Source organism: Coregonus lavaretus (genome assembly GCF_964263955.1).
Source record: "Coregonus lavaretus genome assembly, chromosome: 29".
Lineage (NCBI taxonomy): Eukaryota > Metazoa > Chordata > Actinopteri > Salmoniformes > Salmonidae > Coregonus > Coregonus lavaretus.
In genome coordinates, this window is record NC_140016.1 from 12,160,236 (window position 1) to 12,184,772 (window position 24,537).

General features: G+C 42.2%; 3 protein-coding genes across 3 annotated transcripts; all 3 read left to right on the forward strand.

Moving 5' to 3' along the window:
• Nucleotides 1–6,006: 6,006 nt before the first annotated feature.
• On the forward strand, nucleotides 6,007–9,709 carry spon2b (spondin 2b, extracellular matrix protein; the record flags this gene model as incomplete). The annotated part of the gene is made up of 5 exons (XM_084147002.1): nucleotides 6,007–6,238; nucleotides 6,767–6,990; nucleotides 8,034–8,225; nucleotides 8,354–8,543; nucleotides 9,528–9,709. The coding sequence occupies 5 exons, from the start codon at nucleotides 6,007–6,009 to the stop codon at nucleotides 9,707–9,709; spliced, it is 1,020 nt and encodes a 339-aa protein (XP_084003128.1).
• A 2,227-nt stretch (nucleotides 9,710–11,936) lies between these two features.
• LOC311105023 (transmembrane emp24 domain-containing protein 9-like) lies at nucleotides 11,937–13,333 on the forward strand (the record flags this gene model as incomplete). Its single annotated transcript, XM_084147003.1, has 3 exons — nucleotides 11,937–12,066; nucleotides 12,681–12,808; nucleotides 13,229–13,333. 3 exons carry the CDS (start codon nucleotides 11,937–11,939, stop codon nucleotides 13,331–13,333), a joined length of 363 nt encoding a protein of 120 aa, XP_084003129.1.
• A 757-nt stretch (nucleotides 13,334–14,090) lies between these two features.
• Nucleotides 14,091–18,660, forward strand: rnf212 (ring finger protein 212; the record flags this gene model as incomplete). Its single annotated transcript, XM_084146919.1, has 11 exons — nucleotides 14,091–14,199; nucleotides 14,570–14,631; nucleotides 14,730–14,804; nucleotides 16,469–16,525; nucleotides 16,654–16,712; nucleotides 16,807–16,866; nucleotides 17,017–17,151; nucleotides 17,712–17,754; nucleotides 18,016–18,079; nucleotides 18,332–18,401; nucleotides 18,507–18,660. The coding sequence occupies 11 exons, from the start codon at nucleotides 14,091–14,093 to the stop codon at nucleotides 18,658–18,660; spliced, it is 888 nt and encodes a 295-aa protein (XP_084003045.1).
• Between the last annotated feature and the right edge of the window lie 5,877 nt (nucleotides 18,661–24,537).

Here is a 24,537-nt window from a genome sequence, read left to right on the forward strand (position 1 = left end):
TGTCTGTGTTTACCTAGTGAATGGTATACTGTATGTGTTTACCTAGTGAATGGTATACTGTCGGTGTTTACCTAGTGAATGGTATACTGTATGTGTTTACCTAGTGAATGGTAAACTCCACCACCACCCTGCTGAACACGACATAGACAGATTCCATAGACTCCATATTCTCCATATCCTGTTATCTAATAGTTTTGGACTTAAGGACAGTGTACACCTTGAGACAAGGACAGGTAGAAACACATGCGGGGACGCAGCAGGTTGCTGGAGGGACAACAGTCATCAAACCACTAATATCCTGGCAAATTAGTGTCATCCATTACTACAGTGAGGGAAAAAAGTATTTGATCCGCTGCTGATTTTGTACATTTGCCCACTGACAAAGGAATTATCAGTCTATAATTTTAATGGTAGGTTTATTTGAACAGTGAGAGACAGAATAACAACAACAAAATCCAGAAAAACGCATGTCAAAAATGTTATAAATTGATTTGCATTTTAATGAGGGAAATAAGTATTTGACCCCTCTGCAAAACATGACTTAGTACTTGGTGGCAAAACCCTTGTTGGCAATCACAGAGGTCAGACGTTTCTTGTAGTTGGCCACCAAGTTTGCACACATCTCAGGAGGGATTTTGTCCCACTCCTCTTTGCAGATCTTCTCCAAGTCATTAAGGTTTCGAGGCTGACGTTTGGCAACTCGAACCTTCAGCTCCCTCCACAGATTTTCTATGGGATTAAGGTCTGGAGACTGGCTAGGCCACTCCAGGACCTTAATGTGCTACTTCTTGAGCCACTCCTTTGTTGCCTTGGCCGTGTGTTTTGGGTCATTGTCATGCTGGAATACCCATCCACGACCCATTTTCAATGCCCTGGCTGAGGGAAGGAGGTTCTCACCCAAGATTTGACGGTACATTGCCCTGTCCATCGTCCCTTTGATGCGGTGAAGTTGTCCTGTCCCCTTAGCAGAAAGACACCCCCAAAGCATAATGTTTCCACCTCCATGTTTGACGGTGGGGATGGTGTTCTTGGGGTCATAGGCAGCATTCCTCCTCCTCCAAACACGGCGAGTTGAGTTGATGCCAAAGAGCTCCATTTTGGTCTCATCTGACCACAACCCTTTCACCCAGTTCTCCTCTGAATCATTCAGATGTTCATTGGCAAACTTCAGACAGGCATGTATATGTGCTTTCTTGAGCAGGGGGACCTTGCGGGCGCTGCAGGATTTCAGTCCTTCACGGCGTAGTGTGTTACCAATTGTTTTCTTAGTGACTATGGTCCCAGCTGCCTTGAGATCATTGACAAGATCCTCCCGTGTAGTTCTGGGCTGATTCCTCACCGTTCTCATGATTATTGCAACTCCACGAGGTGAGATCTTGCATGGAGCCTCAGGCCGAGGGAGATTGACAGTTATTTTGTGTTTCTTCCATTTGCGAATAATCGCACCAACTGTTGTCACCTTCTCACAGAGCTGCTTGGCGATGGTCTTGAAGCCCATTCCAGCCTTGTGTAGGTCTCCAATCTTGTCCCTGACATCCTTGGAGAGCTCTTTGGTCTTGGCCATGGTGGAGAGTTTGGAATCTGATTGATTGATTGCTTCTGTGGACAGGTGTCTTTTATACAGGTAACAAGCTGAGATTAGGAGCACTCCCTTAAAGAGTGTGCTCCTAATCTCAGCTCGTTACCTGTATAAAAGACACCTGGGAGCCAGAAACCTTTCTGATTGAGAGGGGGTCAAATACTTATTTCCCTCATTAAAATGCAAATCAATGTAAAAAAAAATTGACATGCGTCTTTCTGGATTTTTTTGTTGTTATTCTGTCTCTCACTGTTCAAATAAACCTACCATTAAAATTATAGACTGATAATTTATTTGTCAGTCGGCAAACGTACAAAATCAGCAGGGGATCAAATACTTTTTTCCCTCACTGTATACCCAATCAGGGAGGAGAGTCAGTAGAAAGTAAATCCCACATTAATCAGGCGCTATGTCATTTAGTGGTTCCCATTATAAGCCAAGTGGGATTTGGCTGAAACGCGGCGCCAAGTGAAGAACTTACTATCCAAATAGTTTCAATTTCCTCTCTGATTCTCCATACGGCTATGAACTCATCTGTATCAATGTGAGTATTTCATTATGTGGGCCGGTCGACAGAGCTTTAACTAACAGGCTTCGAGGGCCAGGTACCTATCAGAACACATAAGCGCAACTCTCGCTCGAATTGAAACTGATCCTTTTTATTGATTTATTTGTATTAAAAACATGAATGTGTTGGCCATGGGGTGAGATTTAATTATTGTCTTCTGACAAATATTATATAACAGACATGGGAATGTATCTGGCAAGGAACCACTGTTACACCACTGTTACACCACTGTTACACCACTGTTACACTACTGTTACACTACTGTTACACCACTGTTACACCACTGTTACACTACTGTTACACCACTGTTACCTTCTTTCTGCAAGGCCCCCTAGCTGATAGGCATCCATTAACTGAATCTAGGTCACAGCACTAATGTAACCAGCAGAGTTTTCTGAGCACCACAGGACTATGCTAGCCTGCATCACGTTCTATCAAACTACTGTCTATAATACTACAGTACCTTTACATACTTCATGCTTGGTGCATGTGGTTCCCACATGTGATCATACCATCTTGATATCTGGTTCTGTAGATTGTCCAGGTCCGTCTGGGAAGTGGCCTGTAAACAAAACACAGGTGACTACGTTAAATGGGGTTTACTGTTTTCAAGTCCTGCTGAGGAAATGGATTTTGCACTTTCACAAAATGAAATATAACCGCATTGTGCAGTGCCAAAGGCCTATATATCAAACTAACATTTGAGAGGGCGAAGCTCCCTGTAAAAAGTGCTACCCATGCTGGAAAACAAATCTCTCTCGTTTTTTTTGGAGAGGCCCTGTAAATCATGTTCTTTATACCTCCGGCCGGAGTCAGACGACTCCCACGGTGGAAGAGGTGGATGATTGGAATACCAGCGGGCTCTCACTTAGTGGGTCAATAGAGGAGAACCTGTGTTCAACAGGAGAAACAGAGCCTGAGAGAGCAACCTGATCTCAGAGCATGTTGTATTATTATGTACATAAATCCACTCCATTCAGTACGAATTTGCAAAATGTACAATATTTTACAAATTTGCAAAACGTATGATATGTTACAAATTCCAATTTCAAATTCTAATGTTAGCTATGTGACTAATGCTAAGATTAGTTAACTGGCTAACGTTAGCTAGGCTAGGGCTTAGGGTTAAGGTTAGGGTTAAGGTTAGGAGTTGGGTTAAATAGTTAATTGAGTTTTGGCACTGATCTAGCTATGTATACAGTATCCTACATTATTATAACCTTCATTTCTATTTCTATCCCTAAATGATTTGTGTTGGTGCATGTAAATCCGAATATCAGACCTGTCTCTATACATCTCTAATTCTTCTCCCACTTGTATGTCTGTGAGAATCCCCGCTCATCCTCCCATGATGTATGTCTCTCTCTCCAGTCTGGTCTCATAGACTAGATGTAACATAGTAAACATACATCTGGGACACTCAAATGAGTTTGATATGTTAGGTTTGGTATGGTTACATAAGACAAGGTTACTTAAGGCAAAAACGAAAGGAGGGTGGTTGGTCGGAGTAGAACGCGAACATCTAGCAACCCATAGGTCGAATCTCATCACGGACAACTTTAGTATATTAGCAACTTTTCAACTACTTACTACTTTTTAGCTACTTTGCAACTACTTAGCATGTTAGCTAACCCTTCCCCTAACCCTAACCCTAACCCTAACCCTTTTAGCTAACCCTTCCCCTAACCCCAACCTTAATAAAATCTTTCACATTGGCTCAATTAATGCAAAAAGCTTGAAGGAACTTAAACAACAAACTTTATCTCATAATTGCTATTCTGAATACACAGAGCAACACTGGAACAGAGGCTTATTCAAACATAGATTAAAAAAGAATATGAGTAGGCACAGTAGAGCTTTCATAGACGCTGAGAGTCTCGTTAAGCAAGTTGTATAGGATTTTACAACTTTGGCAGATGTTTCCGATAAAAGGGGCCAACATGTATAGCATATCACCACATTGGAGTATATCCCACCTGCTGCCTGTCTGCAGCTTCCATTACCGTCAAGATATGGCTTGATATTTTGATGGAAGTGACATAGCAAGGAAATTACATTCGGAAATTGGAGGTGATTATTGCCTAACGACCGCTAAGGGCAATGTTTGGTGCCGTAGGGATAAAGAAAAAAGTGTCAAAGGGATATCAGTCAATATTTTGTCCAGGTGTGGTTGTGTGGAGACCCCTCTAAACATCTCACAGCCAGAGAGCCATGGCGCTGTGTTTATGGCTGCAACAACACTTTCTTTGTATCCTCTTCTGCCACTCCTGACCTACACCTGCAGTCACACCATGTTTGACTCCGGTATTTATTACATCCTAACATAATAAGGTTACATATGTTTCATCAGTGTTAGAGTTTTAGCAGACCACTCACATTACTTTGAGCCCTTGCCATCATTAGATACAGTGTGCATATGGTACAATCAAATATCAACATATTGAATATTGATAATCCGTTAAATTACCTCACTCACATTGATGCAAAATAAATTGCTTGCTTGCAAGATTTTACGACAGAATGTATACTGCACGTGCACTTCTGATTGAACTTCTGGAACTTAATCAACAGAATCTTACAAACAACCCTAGTCTTGGAGTTAAAGAGCAAGGAGTGGGAGTGGGAGTGGGAGGGCAGCAGCGGCAGCAGCAGAAGCAGCCGTGGAGGTGAAACGTGAGCATGTGAAAGCAATTACAGCAGCAGGCTGGAGCTGTTAGCCTGAATGTGGGCTAGAAGGGCTGCCGGCTCAGGCTACCTCCCCATCCCTTTCCCACCGCCAAGCTGTCCGCCGGCCAAGCCACTTCCCCACAACTCTGCTTGCCTAAAAACCAAGAGGCCCTTCACAGGCAGGCGTGGTCCCTGCTCCAGCTCCACTCACACTGTAAACTAGACCTCCTGGTTCCAACTATGATCTATTAACTCACACCCTGGGAGGACTAGGAGGGAGGGAGGGAGGGAGGGAGGGAGGAAGGGAGGGAGGGAGGGAAGGAGAGAGAGCTAATGTGGAGCATGCATCAGTGAAGCTGGGAGGGGTCAGGACAGGGGTTATTGATATTGTTCGACTGAGGGGACCTCTGGAAGGCATAAATAGCTGAGGGAAGCGTTCAGGTCTCGTAGTCCCTCCTCAAGACAGCCCAGGCACAGGTGGTTTCCTGCACTCCTATCCTCTACATTTCACTCTTCAACTTCAACGATAACCACATCTGTATCTGCAAACTCAGTAAGTACCCACTCCTCTGTCGTCTCAAGCACTGCCTTACTGAATGTCAAATGTACCTTTGTGTAGTGCGGATCTGACAAGCATGCATGCAATGAGTAGGTGTTATGTGTGGAAAGCAAAAGCTATTCGTCACTCGTCTAAATGTTTTGAACAAGTGTTCTATGAATGCATGATGTTCCTATTGGCATAAGCTTATTTATATTCATGAAGTCTGACAATTCACATGTGAATTGTCAGACTTAATGTCGCCGCTGTTATATTCCTAGGCTTTCATTGTCAGTAGGTTAGCTGTGCATGTTCATACTCATGTAGCCTAATGCCTACAGGTACATTTCAAATGCAATAATATGAATGAAGACAAATGATCATATATAGACTGCAAACACCTTAGAATTCTCTCAGTACAGATATTAATATAGACATCTAAGTTGATTTCAAGTCTGCATCTGACCTGCTTCTGTTTCCCATTTCACTCTCACTCACATTGTTGCACTGGGTTTAGGCTAAGCGAGAGTTTGAGTCTCCTCAGTCATATGGACCACATACTTTAAACCAACACAGAACGAATGTGGTTGGTTGCCCAGTCAAGTGGTGCAGAACCTGAAATTCCCCTCTCTCTTTTCCAGCTCAGTAACAAGCATGGAAAGTGGCATGAAATTGAGCAGCACTAGCAGTGTGGTGCACTGGCTAGCCAGCCTGACCCTGACCCTGCTTGGGAGTGTCCACCCCATGCCTGTGACCATAGACCCGGTGTGCATGGCAGACACCACTGCTAAGTACAGCCTGACATTTACAGGGATGTGGAGCCAAACCTCCTTCCCCAAGCAGTACCCAATCTACCGCCCCCCTGCCCAGTGGTCCCCTCTCATTGGTAAGTGAAATATTTTTTGGGCGGCAAGTAGCCTAGCAGTTAAGAGCGTTGGGCTAGTAACCGAAAGGTCACTGGTTCGAATCCCCGAGCCGACTAGGTGAGAGATCTGTGGATGTGCCCTTGAGCAAGGCACTTAACCCTAATTGCTCTTGTAAGTCAGTTTGGATAAGTGCGTCTGCTAAATGTTAAATAAAATGTCCCCTTATTAGCCTGTGATCTGACTCCCTTTGTTTATATTGTAATAGTAATCCTATACTGTAATAGATTCCTATATTCATTAATAAAACATGGTATGAAAAAATACTAAATTTATGGTAGCAGACATGCATTGCAGATTTCCCCATTTCCCCTAGAATTTAAAACCCTTTGAGCACCTGGAAAAGCAGTATATGAATCCAATCCATTACTATTAGGTTACAGTGTGCCTGAAAAGCAGACCTTTTAAATACATTCTGAGCTGCTAGTTAAGAGCTAGACTAACTTGAGGAAACAATCCATGTAATATGTTGTGTGATTCTTCCATTCCAGGGGTGACCCACAGTTCAGACTATCATATCTGGCAGCGGAATGCGTTTGCAAGCAACGGGGTGAGGGAGTTTTCTGAGAAGGGCGAGGCCTGGACTCTGATGAAGGAGGTGGAGGCGGCTGGGGAACGCATCCAGAGTGTCTATGGGCTGTTCTCCGCTCCAGCTGTGGTCGGGGGAACGGGCCAGATGACCTCAGAGTTCGAGGTCTTTGCAAGGCACTCTTTCGTAAGTAAACTTCACAGAGCGTTCAATATCTATCTAAAATACATATCTCGATTTATGTCTATCTAATATACCTCTCTCACTGTCCATCTATCTAATATACCTCTCTCAATGTCCATCAATCTAATATACATTTCTCAATGTGCACCTGTTTACTTGAAGAACCTTTCTAAAGGTTTGTCTCTTCGAGACTACACCAGAAATCAAGTATACTGTCATAGAGAGATTGCTATCTCAAACCTACACAACATATTCTAAACCTTGTACCAACTTTTAATATAAAATGTTTTTATGAGTGTTCCAGTAGGTATAGATTAGTAGATTAATATATTTGCTGTTCAGTTGCCAACTCTCATTTATATGGCCCAAAGCTAACAACCGTAATATAAAAAAAATAAAAATAATTCTACACAACATTCAGAGTCTGCATTTGGGACCAGTTACAGTTTCTTATTATTGGCCACCAGGTTTCCAATAAAATATGTCAGCAAAAAGAACTCTTACTGTTGGAACTCTCTGTTGGAACTCTCTGTTGGAACTCTCTGTTGGAACTCTCTGTTGGAACTCTCTGTTGGAACTCTCTGTTAGAACTCTCTGTTGGAACTCTTACTGTTGGAACTCTTACTGTTGGAACTCTCTGTTGGAACTCTCTGTTGGAACTCTCTGTTGGAACTCTCTGTTGGAACTCTCTGTTAGAACTCTCTGTTAGAACTCTCTGTTGGAACTCTTACTGTTGGAACTCTTACTGTTGGAACTCTCTGTTGGAACTCTCTGTTGGAACTCTCTGTTGGAACTCTCTGTTGGAACTCTCTGTTAGAACTCTCTGTTGGAACTCTCTGTTGGAACTCTCTGTTGGAACTCTCTGTTGGAACTCTCTGTTGGAACTGTAGTTGAGGAAAGCTCTGGAAAGATGAGAGTGCGGAATAATGAAGAGCAGATTAAGACTGCTGATCCTTTGACTGTCTGCACTAAATTTGAGTTTACTGTTAGGCGTACTCCTAGAAACGTCAACACATAACCCATCCTACTCCTCCCTCTCTCTACAGCTATCCTTCATAGTGAGGATAGTTCCCAGCCCAGACTGGTTCCTGGGAGTGGACAGCTTTAACCTGTGTGAGGGAGACCAGTGGAAGGAAAGCATCACACTGGAGCTGTACCCCTACGATGCAGGCACTGACAGCGGCTTCACCTTCTCCTCTCCCAACTTTGAGACCATTCCTCAGGACAAAGTCACACAGGTAAATCTAAAAGAGCCCATGGTTCATCATCATGTGGATACTGTATGATAGTGATGATGCTATATCAGTTTTCGGTAATCAACACCAGCAGTGTTGTTGACAACACGACTTGATTTTGTCCTTTCCAGATAACGTCATCTTCTCCAAGCCATCCTGCCAACTCCTTCTACTATCCCCGTCTGAAGAATCTGCCACCCATGGGCAAGGTCACCCTGACAAAGACCAAAAACAACCAGATCTTCAGCATACCTATGGAGCCCACCCAGTTCAACCAGACTGCCAATGAGATTGGCAATGAGATTGAGGACTCTCTTATAAGTAAGCAAGAAACATGTAAGAAACAAATACAGTGAAAATGCATAACTAATATTTATTGCTTGCTATCCTCCAATCCTACCCCTCTGATAGAAAACAATCTGATCTGGCAAAAAATAGTAAAGTAAAGCCTAGCGGTAATCGGATCCATTGTGTTGGAGTCAGCAAGAGCTGCTCCTCTGTGCCCATGGCAAATCAAAACCAGGCAACACACAGGATAAAGGAGGTCAAAGGCATTGGACATTTCCTGCCACTCAGCACTGATGTCAAGTAGTCCAGCCTTGCTTTTATTTCCATGTTCCATCCTTCTGCTTCTCTAATTCTCCAAAAATAACCTAAATCTGTGCTAGATATCAACATTTTACAGGCTCATAACTTGGGGGGGGGGCTTGGCAAACATACAAAGTCAAGTTTCTGTAATTTAATTATTCAATAAAAGTCCATCCAGATGTAGCAACCGTAGCCAGGAATGTACAGCTAAGAGCTTTGGATATATAAAAGCATATATTTTAAAGAATTTCCTTACATTGGGATTTAATTTGGCATATATACGAAATACATTTGGTTACCCTGTAAATTCTATACAATCATAAAATGTCCTGTATTCTACAGTTTTACAGCTATATTTTACATAGCACTTGGAAATATTCTATAAACTATTTTTTTCTGTTTGAGCAAATGAACTAAAAGTTTAGTATCAGACAATAAATCAAGTCTTTCATATGAAATGGTGTTGGGTGGCTTAGCTAAATCAGTCATTTTAACCTATGCCTGAGGGCTTATCCTTCTGTGGCATGTTATAACTCCAGCAGACCACCACACACACAGAGGGCCCCTGAGCCTGGCTAGAGAAAGGGTCACTGAAATCATATCACCCCTTACTGCTGCACGCTCAAGTGTTACAGGTCTCTGGTCTCTTGCAATTCAAGTGTTCTTTGGATTGCTAAAATATTGCTAACAGAGTATCTCTGGTGTCCTTCCCACTAGATTCCACCCCTCTGGACTGTGAGGTGTCTGTATGGTCACCCTGGGGCCTGTGCAAAGGCAAATGCGGAGACTCAGGGGTGCGCCACAGAACGCGCTACATCCACCTACAACCAGCCAACAATGGGGTAGTCTGCCCCCCACTGGAAGAGGAGAACAAATGCATCCCTGATAACTGCTTATGACTGGCTGGCAAGGGTAAGAAACAGAAAATAAGAGGCCATGCAAGACGACAAAGAGTACGAAAGATGCGTCCGTCATCTCCACTGGAGAAGTCCAAGCTGTAGAAATTCACCCTTTTCTCGCTGGGCTTCCTAGCCTATTCACTGGGAAAAGTGCAGGCTGGTGAGGGGAGGACGGTTCATAGTAATGGCTGGAATGGAATAGATGGAACAGTATCTAACCATTAGAAACATGTGTTTAATGCCGTTCCATTAATTCCACTCCAGCCATTACTATGAGCCCGTCCTTCAATTGAAAGTGGCACCAGCCACCACTGACTGGGAAAGATTTATAAATGGGTCATAGACAGGCAATTATTGTGTAGCCAGAGGAATGAAGAGGTTGTCTTGAAACTTTGCCCATAGTTCTCCCTTGTGATGAATGTTCCCTACGTCATTGGGTTTTCTGAGGTAGCTAGCCATGAGTCTGAAAAATAATTATTACATTCAAATCTGGACCTGGAAGTCAGTTCCACTGTTCTTCTTCTTCTTCTTCTTCTTCTTCTTCTTCTTCTTCTTCTTCTTCTTCTTCTTCTTCTTCTTCTTCTTCTTCTTCATTCTTCCCCTCTAATCCAGGACTGATTTAGACCTGGGACACCAGGTGGGGCCAATTCATTATCAGGTAGAACAGAAAACCAGCAGTACTCCGGACCTTGTAGGGTAAGATTTGAATACCCCTGTTACAGACGATAAGGCAGTCAACCCCAAAACCTCAGAGAACAGAGAAGTCATGGTGCTTCAATGGCTTCATTACTTACAACAGACCAGATGTGTGTTTACAGATAAAGCATTGCTTTCCATTATGATCTCTACTACAGAGAATATATTTATTTACAGGGTTTGGACCTGTACTGTACAGTAACAAGCAGTAGAAATCTCACACTCGGTCGTGCTATTGAGATATTGTCAAAATCAGAGAGAAATTGCAAAATGCGTACTTGTCAGAGAAAGTATACCTCCTTGTAAAAAACCAGTAGACTGTCTGTATGTATGTTCTTTGTAAGTCCAATAAACTGTAAATACATGTAAGTTGATTGCAATTTTATTTCTAATTGATGTAAAGCAAAAATATTTCATACAATCAACAAAATCCATCATGCTACACCACAGCATAAAATAGGTCTATGAAACACAACGATCTCAAAGGAGTGTCCCTGTCATGAAAAGCTTTGTTACTCATTGATGTTGTTTGCTATCTATGCCAAAGCTTTCATCAGTCATACCTGACATACTTCATCATGCCATGTCCCATGATAAGATATGACAAACTGTCTTACAATGTAGCACAAATGAGCTCTTCCCTAGAAAACCCCTAAGCTACAGAAAACCTGAGAAATAGACTGACTCCAAGCAATTGCAATCATCGCCTACATCTGGCCCATTGGTGCCTTCCGCTTCATATATTTCTGGTTGTTTCTCAAGTGTTGGTCTTATTTCAAACCAATGAAAACTGATGGAAAATTACTGGGAAAAGTAACAGGAAAAATAGACAGAGATTCTTGGCTTTTGATGGAGGACAGTCTTTGCAGATGCTATGTGAGTACACTCTTAGGGAAAAAGGTGCTATCTAGAAAAGGGTTCTTCGGCTGTCCCCATAGGAAAACCCATTGAAGAGTTATTTTTGGTTCCAGGTAGAACCCATTTGGTTCCAGGTAGAACCCTATTTGGTTCCATGTAGAACACTTTCCACAGAGGGTTCTACATGGAAACCTAAAGGGTTATAATAATAATAATAAGCCATTTAGCAGACGCTTTTATCCAAAGCGACTTACAGTCATGCGTGCATACATATTTTTTTTGTGCATGGGTGGTCCCGGGGATCGAACCCACTACCTTGGAGTTACAAGCGCTGTGCTCTACCAGCTGAGTTCCAGGTAGAACCCATGGGGGACAGCTGAAGAACCCTTTTGGAACCCTTTTTTCTAAGAGTGTAGGTTTCATGATGGTACAGTGGACAGTAATTAATAAGTGAACTATTTCATGTTTCTTTATCAATACATGTGGGCTTCTACTTCTGGTCAGGCTTATCAGTTTCTCTGCTGACCTTGGGTGCCCACTCAGATGCACAGTTTGGATGGGTCGGTCGCAGCAACAGCAGGTGTCAGTTTCTCACACCAGAGTGGTCGCCTGCACACCAGCAACCATAAGGCTCATTATACTCATTTAACTTTGTCACATACTGTGTGTCAAAATGAATGTGAGGGGCATTGGGCTGTGGATGCTGTGTTACCTGGCACTGACGGCTGCTATGTACTTTGATCTGGGTGAACAGGAGGAAAAGTGGCTCATTGAGGAGATTCCAGGCAACATGCTGGTCACAGGTGAGCTCTATGGGCAGGTGGAGAGGAGGACATTGTTCTGCATGGTTGACAGGTGAGTTCTATGGGCAGGTGGAGAGGAGGAAATTGTTCTGTATGGTTCAATCTCACCCTGCTGTATCTCAGCCTATCAGAAAAACACCACAAAGTTCAATGGGTTAACAGAGATCATGATGAAGTCAACCCAATTAAAGAGTGAAATGGGTTAGCATAGATCATGATGAAGTCAACCAGGAGGCATATGAAATTTGCTTGATATTCTAGTAGTATTTGCACGCTTAATTAGAAAAATCGTCTCTACTTTTAATGTAATAATGGTTTACTCCCAAGCAATCTAAAGCACATTGAGATGTAATAAAACATTTGGAATATCATCTGTCAGTGTTATGTTTTTCTCAGTTATTTTATTTTGGAGAATTGTGAAAAAGAACCCTAACTCCCCTCCTCTTGGCCTGACTATCACTGTGATCCAGAGCACCATGTACGGAGGCCTATAGAGCAGTTTACTACCCAGACAACTCTCTAAACACAAACATGTTCTCCTGATTACATAAAAGCATTCCTTAAACAGAGAAAACATACTCTTAATATTGTTCTCCTTTTTCTTTTGGTTCTAGACATTAATGAAAAAAAATATGGCAGATTTGGAAAATTCACATTCACATCCCATGCCTCTGGCTCACATTGGTTGTGCATGCAGTCCAACTCTACTCTAAGGTTTTCCATTTTCGCCAGTGACAGCCTGGTGAGTTCAACCATACTTGCACTGAGTCTGCTGGACTGTGTTGCTCCACAACCATATCTGAATATTTTTCTGATATCTCCAACGCAGAGGATTCATTTTGATGTTCAGATGGGAGAGCACTCTGTTGACCCCAGTGCTGAGAGGCACAAAGACACAGTCCAGACCATTGAGTACAGCCTGAAGCACCTAAGAGACCAGATGTTATACATCACCAAAAAGGAAATAATCACAAACACACTTTGTTATGAAAGGGTCATTTTCCAAAATTCTAGTTTCAGAACAAAACAGACTATTGTTTTGATCAGAACTAGGCCTACAGTACAATACATGAAGACAACAAATATTGTGTTGAGCTACTAGGCCTGTCCTACTAACGGTCCAGAATGAACTATTCACCAACCCTTTTATTTATATTCACAGGAACGAGAGGAGACGTTTCGCCAGATCAGTGAAGAAACCAATAGGAAGGTTTTGTGGTGGGCTGTTGTGCAGACTTCCATTGTACTATCAGTTGGATTTTGGTAAATCAAAAGACTGAAAGACTTCCTGATTGCAAAGAAGTTGGTTTGATAAGAACTGTAGGGCAGGAATTATGTCTTGCAGTACAATGCAAAGTGGCCACTAGAGTCAACTGCTATTCCAAACTAGACTAAGATCAGTGCTGAGGAGGTATCTACTTTACTGTACATCCTTCTAGAGACAATGTATGAATTAATAAAATGTGTTTTGTTTCATCTTACACAACTATCCTAATGTTTATTTTTTCTTTCAATGAATGCCCCAAAATGTAAATAATGACGTAGCCAGCCAATCAGAAAGCGATCTGAAATGCAAACAAACCGAAAATCAGAAGGTAGCCAGGCTAGTTAATAGCTACTGTAGCTAAAGCCAGGAAAACGACACAGAAAGTTTTGTGACAGTTTGCTAGCTAGTTCCATAGAGAAGAAAAGGCCATAATGTAAGTCAGATGTGGGTCTTTCTTCAGTAAAATATCCTTTACTTTTAGTAGATACCTGTTCGGGGGCAGCTAAGTTAGCTAGCTACTGTAGCTAGCTATTTTTTTTTAGCGTTGACACGCAAGCTAACGTTAGCTAGCTAGCTAGTTCGTCTGTGCTATTACCAGGCTATTATAGTCCAAATTGGTAGCCATTAATCTATTTTGGCTGATCTATTCGACTTGAAAGCAAGAAGATAGTTATAAATTCAGACATTCTATGTCATAGTTTTATGTTATGTTTTTACTATCTAACATTGGCTAATGTTAATCTCTTAGCTATGGAAAATGGCTTACTGGATCTGCTGTAACTCCTGCTTCAACCTCCCTGGTCCTGAACGCAAACTAGCTGTTACCACCTGTGGTCATGTCATCTGCAATGTGTGTTTTCAGAAAGGTAGCATGTTCAGTCTGTCTATTTAATTGTGCCAATGCACCCTGTTATGTATCTTTAAATGAATTAGGCTCAGCATATCATACTACCTTACTTCTGATGCTATATGAGAAAATATATGTTCCTCCATGAAACTCAGCCTATTTCTCGGTTTGCAGCAGTTCTGTCTTTTTTAGAACACACAGGCTAAACTTGAACACACTGACCTCTGCTGGTCTTTGTCTGATGTTACAGAAACAATTTGGCTATACAAAAAACTGTCATGCTGTTTAAAAGCATCGTTCTAGTCAGTGTTATATTCTTAATGGCATGCTATTGTATTGTATATGATATTGTGCTTGTTCCAATAACCACATTGTACATTTTCTTTCAGGCAATCAAGGAGAATGCCTGATATGTAAGGCAAAATGTCAAGTTACTCCTCTCTCAGACAAAGTAAGTAGTGATACAGTATCTTATAGATGTGTTTGTCTGGCGAGGCTCACAAACAAATCTATTTGATAACCTAAACTTTACAATCTTTACTTTCACAGAGTAGTGCAGAAGTAAAGGCCCTCTTCTCTGACATCAATTCTGTAGCAACCAAACACTTCACAGAGATAAGCAAGGTATTTCTCTTGATGCTCATAATAGGATAGGCACATAAGAAATTAGCCTATTTATAGTGAACATTTTTAAACACCTCAAGGTTGTACACTGCCGGTCAAATGTTTTAGAACACCTACTCATTCAACGTTTTTTCTTTATTTGTACTATTTTCTACATTGTAGAATAATAGTGAAGACATCGAAACTATGAAATAACACATATGGAATCATGTAGTAACCCAAAAAGTGTTAAACAAATCAAAATATATTTTATATTTGAGATTCTTCAAATAGCCACCCTTTGCCTTGATGCACACTCTTGGCATTCTCTCAACCAGCTACACCTGGAATGCTTTTCCAACAGTCTTGAAGGAGTTCCCACATATGCTGAGCCCTTGTTGGCTGCTTTTCCTTCACTCGGCGGTCCGACTCATCCTAAACCATCTCAATTTGGTTGAGGTCGGGGAATTGTGGAGGCCAGGTCATCTGATGCAGCACTCCATCACTCTCCTTCTTGGTAAAATAGCCCTTACACTGCCAGGAGGTGTGTTGGGTCATTGTCCTGTTGAAAAACAAATGATAGTCCCACTAAGCGCAAACCAGATGGGATGGCGTATCGCTGCAGAATGCTGTGGTAGCCATGCTGGTTAAGTGTGCCTTGAATTCTAAATAAATCACTGACAGTGTCACCAGCAAAGCACCCCCACACCATAACACCTCCTCCTCCATGCTTTACGGTGGGAAATACACATGCAGAGATCATCCGTTCACCCACATCGTGTCTCACAAAGACACAGCGGTTGGAACCAAAAATCTGTAATCTAATGTCCATTGCTCGTGTTTCTTGGCCCAAGCAAGTCTCTTCTTCTTATCGGTGTCTTTTAGTAGTGGTTTCTTTGCAGCAATTCAACCATGAAGGCCTGATTCACACAGTCTCCTCTGAGCAGTTGATGTTGAGATGTGTCTGTTAAGTCTGTTGAACTCTGTGAAGCATTTATTTGGGCTGCAATTTCTGAGGCTGGTAACTCTAATGAACTTATCCTCTGCAGCAGAGGTAACTCTGGGTCTTCCATTCCTGTGGCGGTCCTCATGAGAGCCAGTTTCATCATAGCGCTTGATGGTTTTTGCGACTGCACTTGAAGATACTTTCAAAGTTCTTGAAATGTTCCGTATTGACTGACCTTCATGTCTAAAATTAATGATAGACTGTCGTTTCTCTTTGCTTATTTGAGCTGTTCTTGCCATAATATGGACTTGGTATTTTACAAAATAGGGCTATCTTCTGTATACAACCCCTACCTTGTCACAACACAACTGATTGGCTCAAACACATTAAGAAGGAAAGAAATTCCACAAATTAACTTTTAAGAAGGCACACCTGTTAATTGAAATCCATTCCAGGTGACTACCTCATGAAGCCGGTTGAGAGAACGCCAAGAGTGTGCAAAGCTTTCATCAAGGAAAAGGGTGGCTATTTGAAGAAATATAAAATATATTTTGATTTGTTTAACACTTTTTTGGGTACTACATGATTCCATATGTGTTATTTCATAGTTTTGATGTCTTCACTATTATTCTACAATGTAGAAAATAGTAAAAAATAAAGAAAAAACGTTGAATGAGTAGGTGTTCTAAAAATGTTGACCGGTAGTATATAAAAACAACATATTTATCCACTCTATTAGGTGTTACTATTCCAGGCAAGGCACCAAAAGAGGTTGTTGGCGCATTTCCAGCAGAGGGTGAGGCTGGGGGACATTTAGTTGTACCTCTACTACTATTTAATAATACCAAAGAGTTGAATGGTAGCCTATGTCTTGTGGTGTTATAATCTGAAACATCTGTGCTCCTTATTTTTCAACCCGTTTAGAATGAAAAGTTAGAAGAAGTTTTACTCAAGATGAAGCAAGAAATGCAGCAAATGTCCAAGTAAGAATGCAAATCATTAGACATCACGTAGCAGAATTCAGTACCACATATTAACGATGGCTTAGTGCGACTTTAACATTCTTATATTTACCAGAAAAATGACTGAGCAGAATTCCTATATTGCCAAGCTGGAGAGCACTCTTCCGCATCAAAGGTATCAATATCTTTATGGGTGTTACTGCTTTCTACTCACCAGGGGTCACTATTGTCATCTTGATATCAACATATTTTTTATTCAGACCAACTCGTTAGTATTAATGACCATGGTTGGAGATTAATCACATTCCTCTCTCTCTCTGTACAGTGCAAAAGCAGCTTCTACATCTCAGCTGAACCATAGTTCTCACAACGCTCGTTCACAACAAATCAAATCAGATCAAATGCAGATGCCGTTCAACTCGCCCATGTCCCTCTCTCGCCACTCATCTACTACAAGTCTGTAAGTATTACATCTTAGGAAATCTGCATTAGGCCTACGCATATAAAAAAAAAAGTGAACCCTTTAGTTAAAGGTTACAAATGTCTAGCCTAAATGAAGATGCTAGTACATGGCATATATCCAGGAACAAGATAATGTATTGTGTAACTGTTTTCTGATGCTTTGACTTAAAATATGACATGGCGTGCTGCGTTCTGCGGTCGTCCTGACCCTGTTTGATTTATAATCAGCATGCTGTGGACTAGTCTAGCTGACAGACAGAGCATGTGTCTGTCTGCTGGCCTCTCTGGGCTCTCTGTGGGGCCCTTTGCTCCATACCTCTATCACAACAGCCCTGAGCTGCAGGGGAGAAAGGGGATCCTTCAATGTAAACTGTGTATAGCCTGACTTCATTCACCCTAGCTGCTGTTTGGCTTTGCCCTGCAGTACCACACCAGTCTCACCTGAATAAGCTGGGCAGGCTTGTGAACATTACGTCTGAGTGAGCATTTCCATAATCTTTCTTCCTGGGTTCTATGAGAATGAAATGTGACATGCCATGTTATGTGATTTCCCCTCAGGGCAGAAAACATGGAGGTGGATAGCAGGGGTCTGTTTAGGAAAGTATGTGAACCTTTTCAATTGACCAATAATGGTTCAAATCAGAGACAAATATTTATATTATTTGTATCTAAATATGTCTCTGGTTCATATTAATAGTCTACTTATTTAATTTTGAGAGTGAATACTAGATGTGTATACCCTGACTCCAAATCATTCTTTGATGTTTAATACCAGTGATGAGGTCTATTGCATACTGAAACTGGTTTTAATGATCGAGACGTATGTTTGTACAAATAGAAATGTGTTTTTCTCCCTGAACAGCCGGAGCTCTCTGGAAGTGTCCAGAGGTTGTCCTTGATCAGCCCTCCACAGGACGGCCGGATGGGTACGTCTGCTACTCTACTCTGCTCTACTCCACAGACAGACAGATAGATGCCTGTGGAGCTGTTCACTGCTTACATAACAGCACAATGCTTCAATGGATTCAACTTCTGTCTGTTGTATCTGATTAAGGGTTTTCGTTTCTGTTTGTGGTTAGTAGACTCTGCTATGAGTCTGGAAGTCGTGAGTTTTAGCATACAGTATTTAGGGTGTTGCTGAACTTGTGGTGTGTGAATTCTAAATATTGTATCTTTAGGTACTGTCCCCCATCGATCGACCAATCAGAACACCCTAGTCAACCACTCAGCTCGCTCGGCCACTGTCAGGTATAACTTGTTATAATCAGATCATTATGATGACTTAATCATTTATACACCAGTGTGCTATGACACAATAAATTAACTTTGATGCCTTGCCTTCTGTCCTCCCAGCCGTCTGGCGGAGCTGCAGATGACCCCTAACCTGCCGTATCGTAGGGACACAGGGTGGGAGACGCCCGTGTTCAAGCCCCCGTCAGCCTACAGACACTCCTCCATGTCTTCTCTGGTCATGTCCTCTCTGGGAGTCACCTACCCTCCACCATAACACCGCCAAGAGCCAGCCATCACGAAGGCACAAGGAGACGTCTCCGATCCACTTCAATGCCCTCCACGAGTGACTTAGCTAGAGTATCAAATCACTTGGTAATGGTTGAACTCTCCACTGTGGAGAGATAATCTGTAGAATAGGAAGTGTTGGTCAGAAATTGAGCCCCCTTCACACAGGGTTAAGAAGAGTTTGGAAGCTGTAATTCTGTTGGTTGTGTGTGCAGTGTAGCGTGTATATTGTCATTGTAATGGATTACATACGGTATTACTTCATTCATTGAATTTTGTCACAGTAACAAATAAAATTTAACAAACCAATCAAATGGATCTCTCAATAATGAATTGGCTAATAAGACACTGAAATCACAAAACCTGTACTGTAACCTCTGTGCCACTGAGTCATTAATCATTAACAAACCACTCATCTGATTGGCATGTTTAGAGGTTGTGATTTGCAGTATAATTAGTTAACACCCACAGTGAGTCCCAGACAGTGCCAAGTGTTCCATTGGCCTCCAGCATGATTCAAGCAGGACAGGACCAGCTCTGCTCTCTGCTCGGCTGTCTCTGGGGTGCCTGCTGCTGCCTGCCTGTCCCTCCCAGGCATTCTCAAGGTCAATTAATCACAAAGGCACTGTGTGAAGAGGTGTGGGCAACATAATTGTGTTATTTCTTCAAATAGCCTGTCCAACATGGCAGATATGACATATGATTAGAACAACCTCCATGGCCTCTTGATTGCTTCGAGCCCCAAGGGCAGGAAATCTACTTCTTACAAGCACATGTTTTGGCTTTCATAACTACTTTTAGGATTTACAGACTTGCACAGGGCAAAAGCGGTGGTTTGCGTGCAACAGTAGATTGCAGGGTGAGTGCTGGATTGGAACACCTTAGTAAGAGGGCAGTTAGACTCAGAAGGCTACACTTCCCAATCCCTTCTGAATCAGCCCTCTGCTACCAATGACCTGCTACCTTTCAGGACAAAGATAGAGGAGACCTTGTAAGCACACTATGATTATTTCCTGTGGTTTCAATGTTTCCTTAAAGCTTTTAACAGACATGATGACATGGAATGATGACACCCTGGAGACAGCTGTGGAGGGAGATGGGGACCATTTATTCATTTACATGAACTCAGGCAGCTGTAGGCTGCAAATGAAGCATGATGATACACAGGAAGCATGGCGGGAACATGGGTCTGATCTGGCAGAACAAAGTCTCCTGCGGGCCGATGAACCAAAATGACCCTCCTTGTTTGTCTTATTAGAATTCAGCCTAAAACTATTTGTACTGCCAATGCACATTACTATAACGTACAGGTCCCTTGGCAGAACTTTTCAAAGAACCACCTATTCTCAGTTTGGACATAGAGAAGTCTGATTATGGAATCCCAGAAAGTAATTCTACTCTGATAACATTTCAGGGAATGGAAATTCCATTCACATTGATTGGCAGCTGACTTTCCAGTCAAAATGAGTCATGCTAAATCCCTGTGTTGTGCACCCTGTGATAAGTGCAGTGGAGCCACAAGCTGTGCTCTATACTAATGACAAATCAAAAACAGGTTTTTAGAAGAAAAAAAAGAAATATTACATTTACATAAGTATTCAGACCCTTTACTCAGTACTTTGTTGAAGCACCTTTGGCAGCGATTACAGCCTCGAGTCTTTTTGGGTTTGACGCTACAAGCTTGGCACACCTGTATTCTCCCATTCTTCTCTGCAGATCCTCTCAAACTCTGTCAGGTTGGATTGGGAGCGTTGCTGCACAGCTATTTTCAGGTCTCTCCAGAGATGTTCGATCGGGTTCAAGTCCATGCTCTGGCTGGGTCACTCAAGGACATTCAGAGACTTATCCCGAAGCCACTCCTGCGTTGTCTTAGCTGTGTGCTTAGGGTTGTTGTCCTGTTGGAAGGTGAACCTTCACCCCCGTTCTGAGGTCCTGAGTGCTCTGGAGCAGGTTTTCATCAAGGATCTCTCTGCGCTTTGCTCTGTTCATCTTTGCCTCAATCCGGACTAGTCTCCCAGTCCCTGCCGCTGAAAAACATCCCTACAGCATGATGCTGCCACCACCATGCTTCACCGTAGGGATGGTGCCAGGTTTCCTCCAGACGTGACGCTTGGCATTCAAGCCAAAGAGTTCAATCTTGGTTTCATCAGACCAGAGAATCTTGTTTCTCATGGTCTGAGAGTCTTTAGGTGCCATTTGGTAAACTTCAAGCGGGCTGTCATGTGCCTTTTACTGAGGAGTGGCTTCCGTCTGGCCACTCTACCATAAAGGCCTGATTGGTGGACTGCTGCAGAGATGGTTGTCCTTCTGGAAGGTTCTCCCATCTCCACAAAGGAACTCTAGAGCTCTGTCAGAGTGATCATCAGGTTCTCGGTCACCTCCCTGACCAAGGCCCTTCTACCCCGATTGTTCAGTTTGGCCGGGCGGCCAGCTCTAGGAAGAGTCTTGGCGGTTCCAAACTTCTTCCATTTAAGAATGATGGAGAGCACTCTGTTCTTGGGGACCTTCAATGCTGCATAATTTTTTTGGTACTCATCCCCAGATCTGTGCCTCGACACAATCCTGTCTCGGAGCTCTACGGACAATTCCTTCGACCTCATGGCTTGGTTTTTGCTGTGACATGCACTGTCAACTGTGGGACCTTTTATAGACAGTTGTGTGCCTTTCCAAATCATGTTCAATCAATTGAATTTACAACAGGTGGACTCCAATCATGTTGTAGAAACATCTCAAGGATGATCAATGGAAACAGGATGCACTTGAGCTCAATTTCGAGTCTCATAGCAAAGAGTCTGAATACTTGTGTAAATAAGGTATTTCTGTTTTCTATTAAAAACCTGTTTTCGCTCTGTCATTATGGGGTATTGTGTGTAGATTGCTGAGGATGAAAAAAAAAAAATCCATTGTAGAATAAGGCTGTAATGTAACAAAACTAGGAAATAGTCAAGGGGTCTGAATACTTTCCGAATGCACTGTATACACACATATAATTACATGCATATCTTGCATGGACATATGACCCCCCCCCAACACATATACATTCTCACAGGCAGGTATACTTTCACCTACACACATTACCACATGCATACACACACACATACACACACACACACACACACACCTGGTGCTCGTTAGCTCACTCAGAGGTAGAAAGACAGGCTATCATGTAGGGTTAGGCAAAACCCTATCCCCTCTTGCTTCTGGGCTAAATCTGTGTGGATTTAAACCATGGGAAATCTCCTAATAAGGCTTTAAATCTAAATTAGTCAAAGAGTTCCCTAATGTGCCAAGTGAGAGCAGAAACAGAATATACTTTCTCCCACACAGCAGGCACGACGGAGCATTTAATTGCAAAACCGTCAATCTAAAGGCTGTAGGCATAGGGGCTACACATGGCTGACTACTGCTTGATGAGACCATCATTGAATCCCCATCATGGACACGTGTGTTTCATTTATATTCAGCTGCGATTGAACAATGCCTTAATTGTGTTGTACAGATGCACAGAGTTATTCTTATTCCCTTCATTACGAAACATGCAATAAAGAGGAGTTGAAAACGAGTGTGGTGAAAGTGTAAATCAGACCATAGAGTTGGATTACTAAAACGAGAGAATACAGACTTGGGCATGCTGTACCCCATTGGACCCTGTGTAGTGGCATTTCTGACTCAAAGACTGCTGTCAAGAGTCATAATCTGGACCTGTCTAATTAGGTCACAGTTTTCAGGCCATTCCATAAACCTCTCAACAAGCCCTTAGCACTTCACTTCATGAATTTGTCTCTTTTCCACAGCATCGGCTACAGTTGCAAGATTTTACTCTACCAATCTGTTAACTAACATAGATAAATATTGGAGCTGTAAGCACGTGATCATTACTGAGAACAGAAGGAGAAGCCAGTTGTGCAGCTTGTTGTGATGTGCCTGTCCAGACAGGTATCTTTGGATAATCTGTGTTTCCTCTGTTGCCCACAGTAACACGCGTCATTTTGGTAGCTTTTCATAGTTGTGAATGGCCACAATTTAAAAGGAATTAGGTGTGAACAGACGCTATTGTACATGAGAAATGTACATGAACTCCTTTGCTTCACTTGGATTTGGGATAATTTCCTGTTTGGGGTCCAGTGAGAGTGAAATTCAGCCCTGGGGCAAGCTGTCATTGTGTCAAAGAGAGGCAGAGAGAGAAATCTAAATCAGTGCTTTCTCTCTCTCCTGGATGGCTGCAGGGCTTACAAATGAGTCGTGCCACTTCACCGAGGAACAGAAAACAATTTCTAATGGTGAGAGCAATTATTTAACACTCACAGTGTGTCCTCTCATAGAGGCATACATCTGCTTTATAAAATGAAATTACATTAAATTTGCTCCAGTCTTCAAACTCATATTCTCACAAAGCATGTTGTTCTTGTCAACCACAATTTAGGTGGTTGACAGGTATGATTACAGAAATACTTATCTCACAAATAAATGATTATCTTTGCCCACACTTGCTGTTCAGAATATGTGGTCTCAAGTTCTATATATAGAAGAGAGATATGGTTCTAGCCTGGCTACCTATCCACACCGCTCTGGCCAAACGCCACGCCCACTAACATTTCTTCTCCTCAATGATGTACAGAGCAATCAATAGGGCAGTGAAATTAAATTCAGGACGAGTCGTCAGGCAAATATGCTTTAGGCTCAGTTGTCTTCCTGACACCAGCCACCTGTGATGTGAACCAGTGGCCAGTGACTGGCACTATAATCCACTAGACTCCCATGGACAGCCTCTGATTTCAACACAACTTTTGTTTAAGGGAGAATTTGAACAAAACTTTTGTTTAAGGGAGAATTTGAATATAACTTTTGTTAAAGGGAGAATTTGAATAAAACTTTTGTTTAAGGGAGAATTTGAATACAACTTTTGTTTAAGGGAGAATTTGAATACAACTTTTGTTAAAGGGAGAATTTGAATAAAACTTTTGTTTAAGGGAGAATTTGAATACAACTTTTGTTTAAGGGAGAATTTGAATACAACTTTTGTTTAAGGGAGAATTTGAATACAACTTTTGTTTAAGGGAGAATTTGAATACAACTTTATGAGGATAAAGATCTATATTGTGGATTTGTTGCATTTGGGAGAATAGAGATAACCTCTATGGTGGTCTATGAGTAGAAAGAGGAGCAGGTGAAGGGTGGGGTGGTACTGGCAGGCCCACTCATGTTATCTTAGTCACACACAGACGTCCCGCATGTGAAGGGCCTTTGAAGGCCCTGACTCCATCCCATGCTTGAGTGATGTCAGCGGGGCTGTGGAAGTCCTCTCCTGTCAGACAGCTTGGCAGGATGTGTAAAGAAAGTCTGAAAGACAACACTGAGATTAGGCCGCTTTTGTCACGGCTCCGTAGCAGACTTTAAAGGCCTTGGCCTCTTTCCCATCACACAGATTTCCTTTCTCACTCTGCATCCCTTTCTCTTCACCAGCACGGTAAACATCTGGGGAAAACCGCTGCCTCTTTAGCTTTTTTGTGTGGTTTTTATTTTCCCAGTTTTAAATGGTGGTTTTGTTGTTCTGAATGTCAATTTGAAAAGACGGCGGTATGCAAACAGAGGGAATTGTTCTCTGCCAGGTACTCACAGGTGTGTCCTTCATGGACGCCGACTTCATTCATCTGATGGTTCCTTTCAGTGTGCACCAGTAAAGACCTCTGGACACTTTTCCATCATCACAATACAGTTGGTATTTGCACAAGTGCCCAAGAATCTGATATCTCTTTTTCTTAAACATTACAATTAAAGCATGTCCACCATTAGTATGAATAAATAGTGTATCACTAATATATAGTATCAATATATTAGTGATTTGGATTTAATGCTCCCATTCACA